This window comes from Schistocerca cancellata, chromosome 9 (genome assembly GCF_023864275.1).
Source record: "Schistocerca cancellata isolate TAMUIC-IGC-003103 chromosome 9, iqSchCanc2.1, whole genome shotgun sequence".
Lineage (NCBI taxonomy): Eukaryota > Metazoa > Arthropoda > Insecta > Orthoptera > Acrididae > Schistocerca > Schistocerca cancellata.
In genome coordinates this window covers 378,998,280-379,010,435 of record NC_064634.1, presented here as the reverse complement: position 1 = coordinate 379,010,435, position 12,156 = coordinate 378,998,280, and the positions used below count along the sequence as shown (strand labels likewise).

The 12,156-nt window shown below is 42.2% G+C and overlaps 2 protein-coding genes across 2 annotated transcripts in view; one reads left to right on the top strand and one right to left on the bottom strand.

The window, feature by feature from the left end:
• The window catches only part of LOC126100537 (tubulin gamma-1 chain), a 132,500-nt gene extending 125,524 nt beyond the window's left edge, over window positions 1-6,976 (top strand). The window contains exon 10 of the mRNA XM_049911155.1: window positions 5,951-6,976. Coding sequence (XP_049767112.1) covers window positions 5,951-6,148 — 198 coding nt within the window. The 3' untranslated portion in view covers window positions 6,149-6,976. The remainder of the gene's footprint in view (window positions 1-5,950) is intronic.
• LOC126100538 (uncharacterized) overlaps window positions 1-12,156 on the bottom strand; it is a 102,505-nt gene that overhangs the window by 17,626 nt on the left and 72,723 nt on the right. The window lies entirely within an intron of this gene.

Below are 12,156 nucleotides of genomic sequence, written 5' to 3'. Positions count from 1 at the left end.
TGGGGTGTGTTGTGGGGGGTACAGGAGAGGTATAGGATGAGGAGGAGAAGGTAAGAGTGGGGAAGGTTCCAGTGCTGCCTGTGGGAGTGTGCAGGGATGGGTGGGGTCTCAATAGTGGGCTGCTAATTGCTACGTCAGGAGGCTGTATTTGGAGGACAGGAGAGGGCAAAAGTATGAGGGTGGTAGTAGTAGTAGTATGGGAATTGTGCAGGTGCACTGGTGGGATCGAAGGCATGTGTTGGTCTGAAGTTGAAGCAAGGAAGCTGAAAGGCAGTTAAAGGACACAGATTAGCATAGGTGGAAGCAAAGGTTCCACCACTGGTTATAAACCATAGGATTGCCTGGCAGAGAACTCTACATCTGTCAGATGCATCCACCTAAAAGATCTGCCAATGAGCCCATACCACAAATGCAGCAGGACTGCCAGTCCCTTCTCAAATCTCTAGGCCCATAGTAGAACCTCTCACCCGAATTTATGTCCCTCTTCACCCCACCACTTACTACACTCCTACATTATAGATGCTTTCTAAACTACATTAACACAACCATACTGGACACCCTATCAAGTCCGGTTGCTGCCTCACGGAATGAATCTCTGCCCTTATGTATCAACTACTTCAGCCTATTACCCAAAATGTACTCTCAGATATACGAGGGTTGTTTTCTAAGTAAGGGCCGTTCGCGCGTATAGTCCTGTAGTTCGCGCAGACGCCACAACAAGCCACCGCGCCACTTGCTGGCATCCTTCCTGTTCACACTGATGCAAGTTGCAGCTCTGTAGCTGACGTGTACACATCGCTGTGCTACTTTATAATGTTTATGATTATTGAATCGCCCGCCGCGTGTGAGATACGGTCAGTGATACGTTTTTTGACCGCGAGAAGCCTATCAGCTGCAGAAATTCATTGTCAGTTAACAGAAGTTTATGGCTTGAATGCAATGAGTGAAGGTAAAGTGCGTCAATGGTTAGAGAGTTTAAAAATGGCCGTCAGAACGCCCATGACGAAGAATGCTCAGGCCGGCCCTCTGTGATCACTGATGATTTGGTGGCTGCAGTCAAAACAAAGATTCGTGAGGACAGAAGATTCACAATTTCCACTCTTTCTTTGGAATTTCCACAAGTTTAAAGATCGGTTTTGTACAAAATTGTGTCTGAAAACCTAAACTTTAAGAAACTGTGTTCTCTGTGGGTACCCAGACTCCTCACAGAGGACCACAAAGGGAAGAGTTTTGCCACTTCATTGGACTTTATGATTCGTTACGAGGAAGAAGGGGATGACATGTTGAGTCAATTGTCACTGGAGATGAAACATGGGTATCCCATATCCCTCCTGAAAGCAAGCGACAATCAATGGAATGGCGACACACCCTCACCCCTCAAGGTCAAAGCTAAACAGACACTGTCAAAGCACAAGATTATGGCAGCTGTGTTCTGGGACTGGCGCAGTGTTTTGCTAGTGGACTTCATGCCACAAGGAACGACAATCAACTCAGATGCCTACTGTGCAACTCCGAAGAAGCTCCGCAGAGCAATTCAAAACAAAAGGCGTGGCATGCTGACAAAAGGAGTTTTGCTCCTGCACGATAACGCTAGGCCTCACACCTCTCAAAAGACTCGGGATTTGATTGATTCTTTTGGCTGGGAAGTTTTGGACCATGCACCATACAGCCCCAACCTTGCTCCTAGCGATTTTCACCTTTTCCGGTACCTGTAACACCATCTTTGCGGGCAGCGCTTCAATGACGACGATGAAGTGAAAGCAGCGGTGAACTCTTGGTTGTCGGAGCAGGCGGCCGAATTCTTTGAAGAGGGAATTAAAAACTTAGTTGTACGGTATGACAAGTGCTTAAATAAACAAGGCAACTATGTAGAAAAATGGGTAAAAGTGTGTAGAATCAGAAAATAAGTTTTTTTACAGAAGTATTTGTATCTTTTTTTAAAAATGGAAACGGCCCTTACTTAAAAAGCAACCCTCGTAAAAGACACTAACCATTTTCTCTACGGACTCTCCACAGTTGTTGTTCCCTTACCACGCTGATCGTCACTGTTGATGCCTCATCTCTTTGCACTAACTTCCCAATGTCCATGGCCTTACTGCCATTGAACTCTACCTTTCCCAATAACTGACTGACTGACTGACTGTATCCTAGCCCACAATGATTTCTCCTTTGAAGACATCACCTACAAACGAATCCATAGCACACAGTGGGTACCTGAATCACACCATTTTTGCCAGCCTCACCTAATTACCCAGATTCCCAAACCTCTTACCTCATTCATATTCAGTGATGTCATTTTCATGATCTGGACTGAAAGTGAGGACATTCCATCCACATTCCTCCAGAACCTCAACAGCTTCTCCTCCATTCACTTGGGTCCTACTCAACCCAACAGGCAACCTTCCTCAATGTTGACCTCCACCACAAAGGTAGCTACATCAATACCTCCACATGGACAGTTGCCACCCTTTTCACACCAAGAAGTCCCTTTCACACAGCCCAGACACCTGTGGCTGTGACATCCATAGTGATGAGCAGTTTCTCTCCAGATATTCCATGGTTCTTTCTGAGGATTTCACAGACAGAAAGTACCTTTCTCACTACATCCAGAAACATTTCTCCGGTGCCTTGTCTTCCCAGTCATCTACCATCCAAGGAACCCCACTGTGCTTTGGTACAGTCCACAACAGGAGTGGAGCAATTGAATTTTCTGCCAGGTTTTGGACTACTTTTTGTGCCCTGAAATGAGAAATACATTTTCCACCCCTCTCACAATAAGATTCCATTCCCCACCCAACCTCTGCAAGTCCTTCGCTGTCCCTCTTCCATCCATGCTCCCAATCCCTTGCCCCATGGTTCATATCCCTGCGACAGAACTGGATGCAACATCTGTCCTATTCATCCTCTCATCACCACCACTACCACCTACTACACTCCTGTCACAGGTAGGTCCACCTGTCAACACAGCCATGTGATCTGTCAGCTGGTCCGCAACTACTGTGCTGCATTCTACATGGGCATGACCACTAACAAGCTGGCTGTCTGCATGAATGGCCACTGCCAAAATGTGACCAAGAAACAACTCAACCACCCAATTGCTGAGCATACCGCCTAACATGACGAGCTCAACTTCAACTACTGCTTTACCATGCTTCCACTCGAGCCCTACAAATAAATGTCTTCAATCCTGCCAGTGCATCAGCACAGTCTTATCCTCTTCTCTGCTTCTCTCCTCTTACCTTTACCCTAGGCCCCCACCCCTCCCCCTGCATTTTCCCGCAGGCAGCACATGAATATTCCCTCCCCACCCCTTGCTATCTCTCCACTGCCCCATCCCTCACTCCAGCAAAGATTGTTGCTCATCCCAGATACAGCTGCAGTCAGGCATTAGTGTCTGGAGGTGACTTGTTCATTTTAAAAAAAATAGCCCTCCAACAGGCTATCATATTTTTGTAGTTGCCCTCGTTGTAGGTACAAAGTTTCTTATTTTGATATCTACATCTACATCCATACTCCGCAAGCCACCTGCCAGTGTGTGGCGGAGGGTATTTTGAGTACCTCTATCGGTTCTCCCATCTATTCCAGTCTCGTATTGTTCATGGAAAGAAAGATTGTCGGTATGCCTTTGTGTGGGCTCTAATCTCTCTGATTTTATCCTCATGGTCTCTTCGCGAGATATACGTAGGAGGGAGCAATATACTGCTTGACTCCTCAGTGAAGGTATGTTCTCGAAACTTCATCAAAATCCCATACCGAGCTACTAAGCATCTCTCATGCAAAGTCGTCCACTGGAGTTTATCTATTATCTCTGTAACGCTTTCGCGATTACCAAATAATCCTGTAACGAAGTGTGTTGCTCTCCGTTGGATCTTCTCTATCAACCCTATCTGGTACGGATCCCACACTGATGAGCAATATTCAAGCAGTTGGCGAACAAGTGTACTGTAATCTACTTCCTTTGTTTTCAGATTGCATTTCCTTAGGACTCTTCCAATGAATTTGTGTGACATCTGCTTTACTGATGATCAACATTATATGATCATTCCATTTTAAATCATTCCTAATGCCTACTCCCAGATAATTTATGGAATTAACTGCTTCCAGTTGCTGACCTACTATATTGTAGCTAAATGATAAAGGATCTTTCTTTCTATCTATTCGCAGCACATTACACTTGTCTACATTGAGATTCAATTGCCATTCCCTGCACCATGTGTCAATTCGTTGCAGATCCTCCTGCATTTCAGTACAATTTTCCATTGTTACAACTTCTCGATATACCATAGCATCATGCGCAAAAAGCCTCTGTGAACTTACGATGTTATCCACAAGGTCATTTATGTATATTGTGAATAGCAACGGTCCTATGACACTCCCCTGCGGCACACCTGACATCGCTCTCACTTCGGAAATCTTCTCTCCATTGAGAATGACATGCTGCGTTCTGTTATCTAGGAACTCTTCAATCCAATCACACAATTGGTCTGGTAGTCGATATGCTCTTACTTTGTTCATTAGACGACTGGGGGGGACTGTATCGAATGTCTTGCAGAAGTCAAGAAACACGGCATCTACTTGGGAACCCGTGTCTCTGGCCTTCTGGGTCTCGTGGACGAATAGTGCGAGCTGGGTTTCACACGATCGTCTTTTTTGAAACCCATGTTGATTCCTACAGAGTTGATTTCTAGTGTCCAGAAAAAGTCATTATACTCGAACGTAATACATGTTCCAAAATTCTACACCTGATCGACGTTAAAGATATAGGTCTATAGTTCTGCACATCTGTTCGACGTCCCTTCTTGAAATCAGGGATAACCTGTGTCCTTTTCCAATCCTTTGGAACGCTACACTCTTCTAGAGACCTACGGTACACCGCTACAAGAAGGGGGGCAAGTTCCTTCGCGTATTCTGTGTAAAATCGAACTGGTATTCCATCAGGTCCAGCGGCCTTTCCTCTTTTGCGTGATTTTAATTGTTTCCCTATCCCTCTGTCATCTATTTCTATATCTACCGTTTTGTCTGGATATTTTGTTTTGATCCACCTATCGCTTTGACATAAGACCAAAATTTCTTAGAATTTTCTGCCAAGTCAGTACATAGAACTTTACTTTCGAATTCATTGAACGCCTTTCGCATAGCCCTCCTCACATTACATTTTGCGTTACGTAATTTTTGTTTGTCTGCAGGGCTTTGACTATGTTTGTTTGCTGTGAAGTTCCCTTTGCTTCCGCAGCAGTTTTCTAACTCGGTTGTTGTACCACGGGGGCTCTTTTGCATCTTACGATCTTGCTTGGCACATACTCATCTAATGCATATTGTACGATGGTGCTGAACTTTGTCCACTGATCCTCAACACTATCTGCACTTGAGACAAAACTTTTGTGTTGAGCCATCAAGTACTCTGAAATCTGCAATATGAAATTTTTCATGTCCTGTGTCAGAATTCACACTTTTGCCCCCATAGGTAACGTGGCACTTCCATGTACTGTTAATTTACATACTTATAGAGTGCAAAAGAAAAACATTAACATTTGTTTGACAGATGGCAGATTTCCTGATGAATGCAGAGTTTGAAGTAATTTCTTTTCTGTAATTTATGAAGTTTTTTCAGTGGATAGAACATTCCATCATCTTTTGAGCTTGAATCCAGGACAGCAGATGATGAGGGAATCAATTCCATATCTGCTATTTTCAGTGACTTGTGAATGTTTTTGGCATTGTTGCCTATTTCCCCTTTCATTAATTTATTCCTTGTTTGTACATCTGATGGGTATGCTTAGGATCTTCTTATTTCTGCATGCGGTACATGGATGGTTTTGTCTTTCTATTTGTAAAAAGAAAATCAAATATCTTTTTCCGTCATGAATTTAACATTATATATTCATAAAGATAATTTGGATTTTACTTGTGTCTGACCTATTTGTGAATTAATAATGTTCCATTCTTTTAGCTATTTGAACGAGCCCTGCAGCAATATGACAAACTTCGCAAGCGTGAAGCGTTCTTGGAGCAATTTCGCAAGGAACCAATGTTCCAGGACTCACTGGAAGAGTTAGATCTGTCTCGGCAAACTGTACAGGATCTAGTTGAAGAATACAAGGCGGCAACACGCCCTGACTACTTGACTTGGGGAGCTTCATCAGAATAATTGAAAATTAATGAATATGTGCATTACATTTAAGCATTATTAAATAAAAAGCTTAAATGTGATGCACTCAACTATGTGTATATTATTTGTACATAAAAGCCATACTGTACTGAAGGAAGTCCATACTGTATCAAAGAAAGTAAAATGTTCAAATGTTATGGTAACATAGTTCACATTAGTGTTTTGTGCTCTGTTACCAGTTTTGGAAGAAACAGACTTGTATTATTTTTACCTATCATAGGGCACTATTGTGTTGTTCGTCTGTGATTAGTGTCTATTAATTCACTGAGTGTGTGCGCGTGTGCACACGCATGTGTAACATTTATTTTGTGCATGTTTGTAAACTTTTTGACCAATTATTTGTGTGAGAAAGAACCCTTTTTATGTTTTGTGGAAGTAAAATGGTACACACAGCTGTCATGTGAAGCTTTTTTGCAAAAAAAAAAAAAAAAAAAAAAAAAATGTGTATTAGTGTGTAACAAAAGTGATATTATAGTGCAGCTCATAGCTCAATTCATACTTCATTGCTGCCTGTAAATTTAATATTGAACTCACATACACAAATAGTCGTCAATACTTTATTTATTATTTTTTTAAATCTGTAGGGAGTGACCCTTGCATTCTCTTTTGAAGCATAAGCAAGGGTCATTTCCTGTGTGTCATTTATTTTTACCCATATTGAAGAGAAACTTCCATTTGTTAATTTTTGATATAAAATATATTAACTGAATTGCGAAACCCTCCATTAAATAACTTGCATTTAATGTGTACAGCTTTTCTAGTCTTGTATTACTACTTGAATAATAAAGTAGATCTCTTGTAAGTAAACCAGTCCACTTTTACATCACCTATCTCGATGGTAAATACCTGAATCTTCTTTCTTTCTTTTTTTTAATTCTACACACACAGAAGATAACAGGACTAGGAAAAGGTCAATTAGCAAAAGCAGAATCTGATGATTCGTTAAACTTTTGGAGGTGTGTGTGTGTGTGTGTGTGTGTGTGTGTGTGTGTGTGTGTGTGTGTGTGTGTGTTGAGAGAGAGAGAGAGAGAGAGAGAGAGAGAGAGAGAGAGAGAGAGAGAGATGTTTTAGGTTTGTCGTCACGCTGATAGAGGAGTGGGGAGGTGAAATTTAGTCCCAAAGCATAGCCTATCGTATTTACTCGAATCTAAGCCGCACTTTTTTTTCCGGTTTTTGTAAGCCAAAAAACCGCCTGCGGCTTAGAATTGAGTGCAAAGCGAGCGGAAGTTCTGAAAAATGTTGGTAGGTGCCGCCACAACTAACTTCTGCCGTCGAATATATGTAGCGCTACACGGGCATCCTTTGTAGTCACAAAGATAAATACTGGCGCCAAAACCTCTGCGTCAGTAAATAAAATTAAAAAAAATTGGAAGACGAGCATTTTTCTCCGCCCGAGTTTCGACCACTGCATTTTCATACATCATCCAACGAAGTAAATACAAATTCCGTATTGTTCATCTTCGAATGTAGTAGAATTTCAATGTACTACGAAAATCCGACTGGCAAGACTGGGATTTTTGTCAATATGGCCAACTCTACGTTCTGAATTTTTTCCTACCTGTGAGAAGAGACGGTTGCTAATAGGAACCTGATGAAATGTGAATCACATGCAGTATTCTCTTCACCATAAGAATAATACGAATATAAACATTTTGCCATGTATTCTTTCGTGTTTGCTTCTATCTCATTTAAATCCTGTCTGCCTAATAAAGTACGAAACTATAGTGAGACAACAGCAAACGCGGAAGAATATACGTATCGTGTCATGTTTATATTCGTATTACTCTTATGTCTAATAGTGATATAGTCAGAAATGAAGCACAGCTACTGACTAGATTTTTAAATCTGACTAATTTCTGTGCAGAATTTGATGTACTAAAGAAGCGACCGCAAAGATTTTCAAACAGAGAAAAATTTTCGCCAAACTCTCGTTCAAAACATGTTCTATCATACGCAGTCTATTATTTGGTTCTTGTTGATCATTATCAAAGAAAGCAGCAGTGTAAGTAACAACAAATAGCAGTCTCTTGCCATTGTTTCGCTAATGAGATGATTCCTCTCTTTTTTTAATTGTAGGCAGCGGTAGCGCGCACAAAAGCAAGCCATGCCGCGAGCAGCGACAGGCCGTAAACACGCACTATCAGAATGCGACAAACAATGCATGACACAGTATAGTAATGCATTTTCATCTTAGAGTGACTGACGTAAACACCTATAACATAGAAAACGGCACTTATCAGATCAAAGCAAAATAAGCAATCGGTTCAAACCAGACGAAGCACGTGAAAAAGGAAGGGTATCCGTATAAATACGGACGGAGCGCCTGACGCATAGCAATGGCTACATGGTAAAGCTTAACTGCTAAGCTTACGACTCGAACCAAACTACTGTAGCTGTATCGTCATTCGTTCGACCTAAATTGTGTCTCATATTACAATGGATCAACTTTGTTTCGATTTGGAGGTACGGCCTAAAACTTTTCTCTCCCCTTGAATTTAGTCTCAAATTTCAGGTGCGGCTTAGATTTGGGATTTTTTTTTTTTTTTTCCTTTTTTTCAAGTCTCATTTTTCAGGTGCGGCTTAGATTCGAGTGCGGCTTAGATTCGAGTAAATACGGTATTCATCTTTAATATCACAACCCCTCCCCCTCCCTCGTGCGCGCGCGCACACACACACACACACACACACACACACACACACACACACACACACACACACACACTCTCTCTCTCTCTCTCTCTCTCTCTCTCTCTCTCTCTCTTTCTCTCTCTGAGTCATGTTGGCACCTGTGGGGGAGCCACAAGTCTGAGTGGTGACATGGCAGACCAGTCATACAGGGAATCAAGCAAAACCATGCTGGTAGCTGTAGGGCCACAGCCGTCTCATCAGTATGAGTGACTTATCTTCATGCTGAAGGATATGACCCAAATATGTGCCTCAGGTTGGGATCTGTTACTAGGACTGGCAGTGAATCCTCAAATACCAAGTAGTTATTTCTTGTGGAGGAAACTGAAGGCTAGTATAACTAGGTCAGTTCAGTAAACATACTGATGTTGCCTTCCGCACATATGCGGATAGGTGGTGACCAGCGAGCACATGGCATCAGGTATAAGGGTCTGCTGTGGGTGCCAGCAGTCACATTGGAGTCAACGTATTAAAAGTTTCTCTCACTCAGTCACAAGCATTGTTTCAATGTTAAAAAGTTTGACATCCCTGTCACAATTGCCCCCAATCACCAAAGAACTTCAATAGTATTGAGGTTATATAGTCTTCCAGTAGACCTTGTACTTCAAATGGACTAGAAATTATGTGCAAATTTGGAACTATGTAGTGTCCTTTTTAATCCATTACATTCTACGGGGGCCTAAAGATGAAGCAGGCACCAGAGCATTTGTCTTGAATTTCCATGGTGACTTATTGTTGGAAAAAGTTAAAATAATGGTTTACTGGTGTAATATAAAGTCCGTTGTACCACTCACCATAGAATGTATAAGATTTGTTCACACACAATCTACTTCTAGAAATGAGTATCTCTGTAGAGTATATGGAAGGGCTCCTACATGAAGGTGCCCACCCTTTATGTATAACTCCCTCACTGCACCAATTTCAGGGAGGCTTGCACCCCCACCTACCAACTGCACCCCAATTGCCAACTTGCCACATTGGAGGAAGAGAATGTGAGATCCAAGAGTTAAAGATCTTAGTTCAGCCAGCCACCCAGGAACAAATATGACAGTGTTTACCCTGTCCAGAAGAGGGTAAGCTGTTCCCAAAAAGAAAGTCTTCTATCATTTACAAGGCAAGGATGGATATTCCCTTTCCTTCCTTGTCACAGGTCCCTACCTCACATAATCTGTTCATATGATGGAAGGACACCTCACCGCCCCTCCCGTAACTATATCTGCAATTATGACCTCTGCCCCCTCCAGTCATATACGAGGTATGTCCACAAAGTAAGTTTCGCTTGGTTATATAAAACAAACTTGTACAGATACAGAAAAAATATTTATTGTACAAAAATCTACAACTGTTAAACTACTTTTCTACATAGCTTCCGAAATTTTGTAGACACTTGTCATAGCATGGCACAAGTTTTTGTTTGCCTTCTTCATAGCCTGTGTGGCTGGTAACACGTCCTTTCAGCTCGTCATCATCATTGAAGTGTTGACCACCAAGGACAGATTTTAGGTGTAATAACAGATGAAAGTCGCTAGGAGCAAGGTGCGATGGATGATCAAAACGCATCCTAGTGAAATTACCGTAAGAGTTGTTTGGTCACATTCATCGTGTGAGGTCAGGCATTATCATGGAAAAAACAACCTTTTGACAGGAATCCTTGGTGCTAGTTCTGTATGACGCATTTTCTTAATGGTCTCGCAGTAACCATGTGCATTGATTGTTTGACCTCATGCTAAGAAATCAATTGGCAAAATGCCTTTTGTGTTCCAAAAAAGGGTGCACATGACTTCTCGAGGTGTCAAGATTTGCTTAGGCTTAACCTTCGTTGGTGGGTGAAGTTTGCCTCCATTCCACTGATTGCCATTTTGTTTCAGGGGTGTCGTACGATACCCAAGTTTCATCCCCCGTGACTATCCGAGAAAGACAACCATCACCTTCTTCATTGTAGCGTGTCAAAAACTGAAGTGCTCTGCCCATCTGTTGTTTTTTGTGTTGTTCAGTTGCGCTTAATCTTCTCTTCAGTTGTGTGAACCAGTTCCTCAGTAACCACAGATGGTCATCCTTTTCATCCTTCATTGAACAGTGTGACCCACCTCCTAACCATTGAATCACTCATAGCATTTTGTCTGTAAACCTCGCAGATTTGCCAATGAATTGCCTTTGGTTTAACTTTCTTTGCATTTAGAAAATGAATCACAGATCTGATTTCACACATGATGGCATTTTCAATTACGACAGACATTATAAAGAAGCACTACAAAGCACATGTCGGCAGCAGAAATCTGAAAATGGCGTATATTTCTTCTCCCCTAGTCAGAGGAACTGCCGCACATGCTCGGAACTGCGATCGTAATGCTGCCACGAATAGAAATAGAAATGGAACTTACTTTGTGGACGACCCTCGTAATAAGGCCACCTCCAAGTGAATAGGTCTTTCTTCCTGATCCTGTTACCGGTAACTACCACATCCCTGTGCCCTTATGGCAGTAAGCAGCTGCAAGAGTCACAAAACAGTGCGCTCCTTATCTGCACCAGACGTGTTTCTGGATACTACTGAATCCAAATCTCAGAAGGAGAAACCAAAAATGAAGGCTGATCTGAAGGCCCTGAATCTGTCCCCCTTTCACCACTATGTTAGTTGTTCAGGTAGGTGACAAATCACCCAAACCAAATTGTGAAGAGTTCGGCAGAAGATAGTGCCAACCCTCAATATAGTAAGGCATAGCCTGATTATGTTATCTGATGTGCCCTCAATATAGTAAGGCATAGTCTGATTATGTTATCTGATGTGTTGTTGAATGTATCACATGCTGAGAACAAAAATTTCTATATGGGCTGTTAGAAAGTTACGTCTTCTATATAGGAGAAGGAGGATATTACTGTTTAACGTCCCGTCGACAACGAGGTCATTAGAGATGGAGTGCAAGCTCGGGTGAGGGAAGGATGGGGAAGGAAATTGGCCGTGCCCTTGCAAAGGAACCATCCCGGCATTTGCCTGAAGCGATTTTAGGGAAATCACGGAAAACCTAAATCAGGATGGCCGGAGACGGGATTGAACCGTCGTCGTCCTGAATGTGAGTCCAGTGTGCTAATCACTGCGCCACCTCGCTCGGTGTCTTCTATATAAATTGTTTTGTCATATTGTATTTATATTCTTGTCTTTGGAACTGAAACACGGGTACCGAGAAGAGAGGATGGAAAGGATTATTTTGTTATAGTGTGTGACTAATTAAGAGGTGCTGGAAGAAGACTGTTGGAAGTCAGAAGAAAAGGAAAGAATTGGCATACAAGGAGACCATATAGCAATC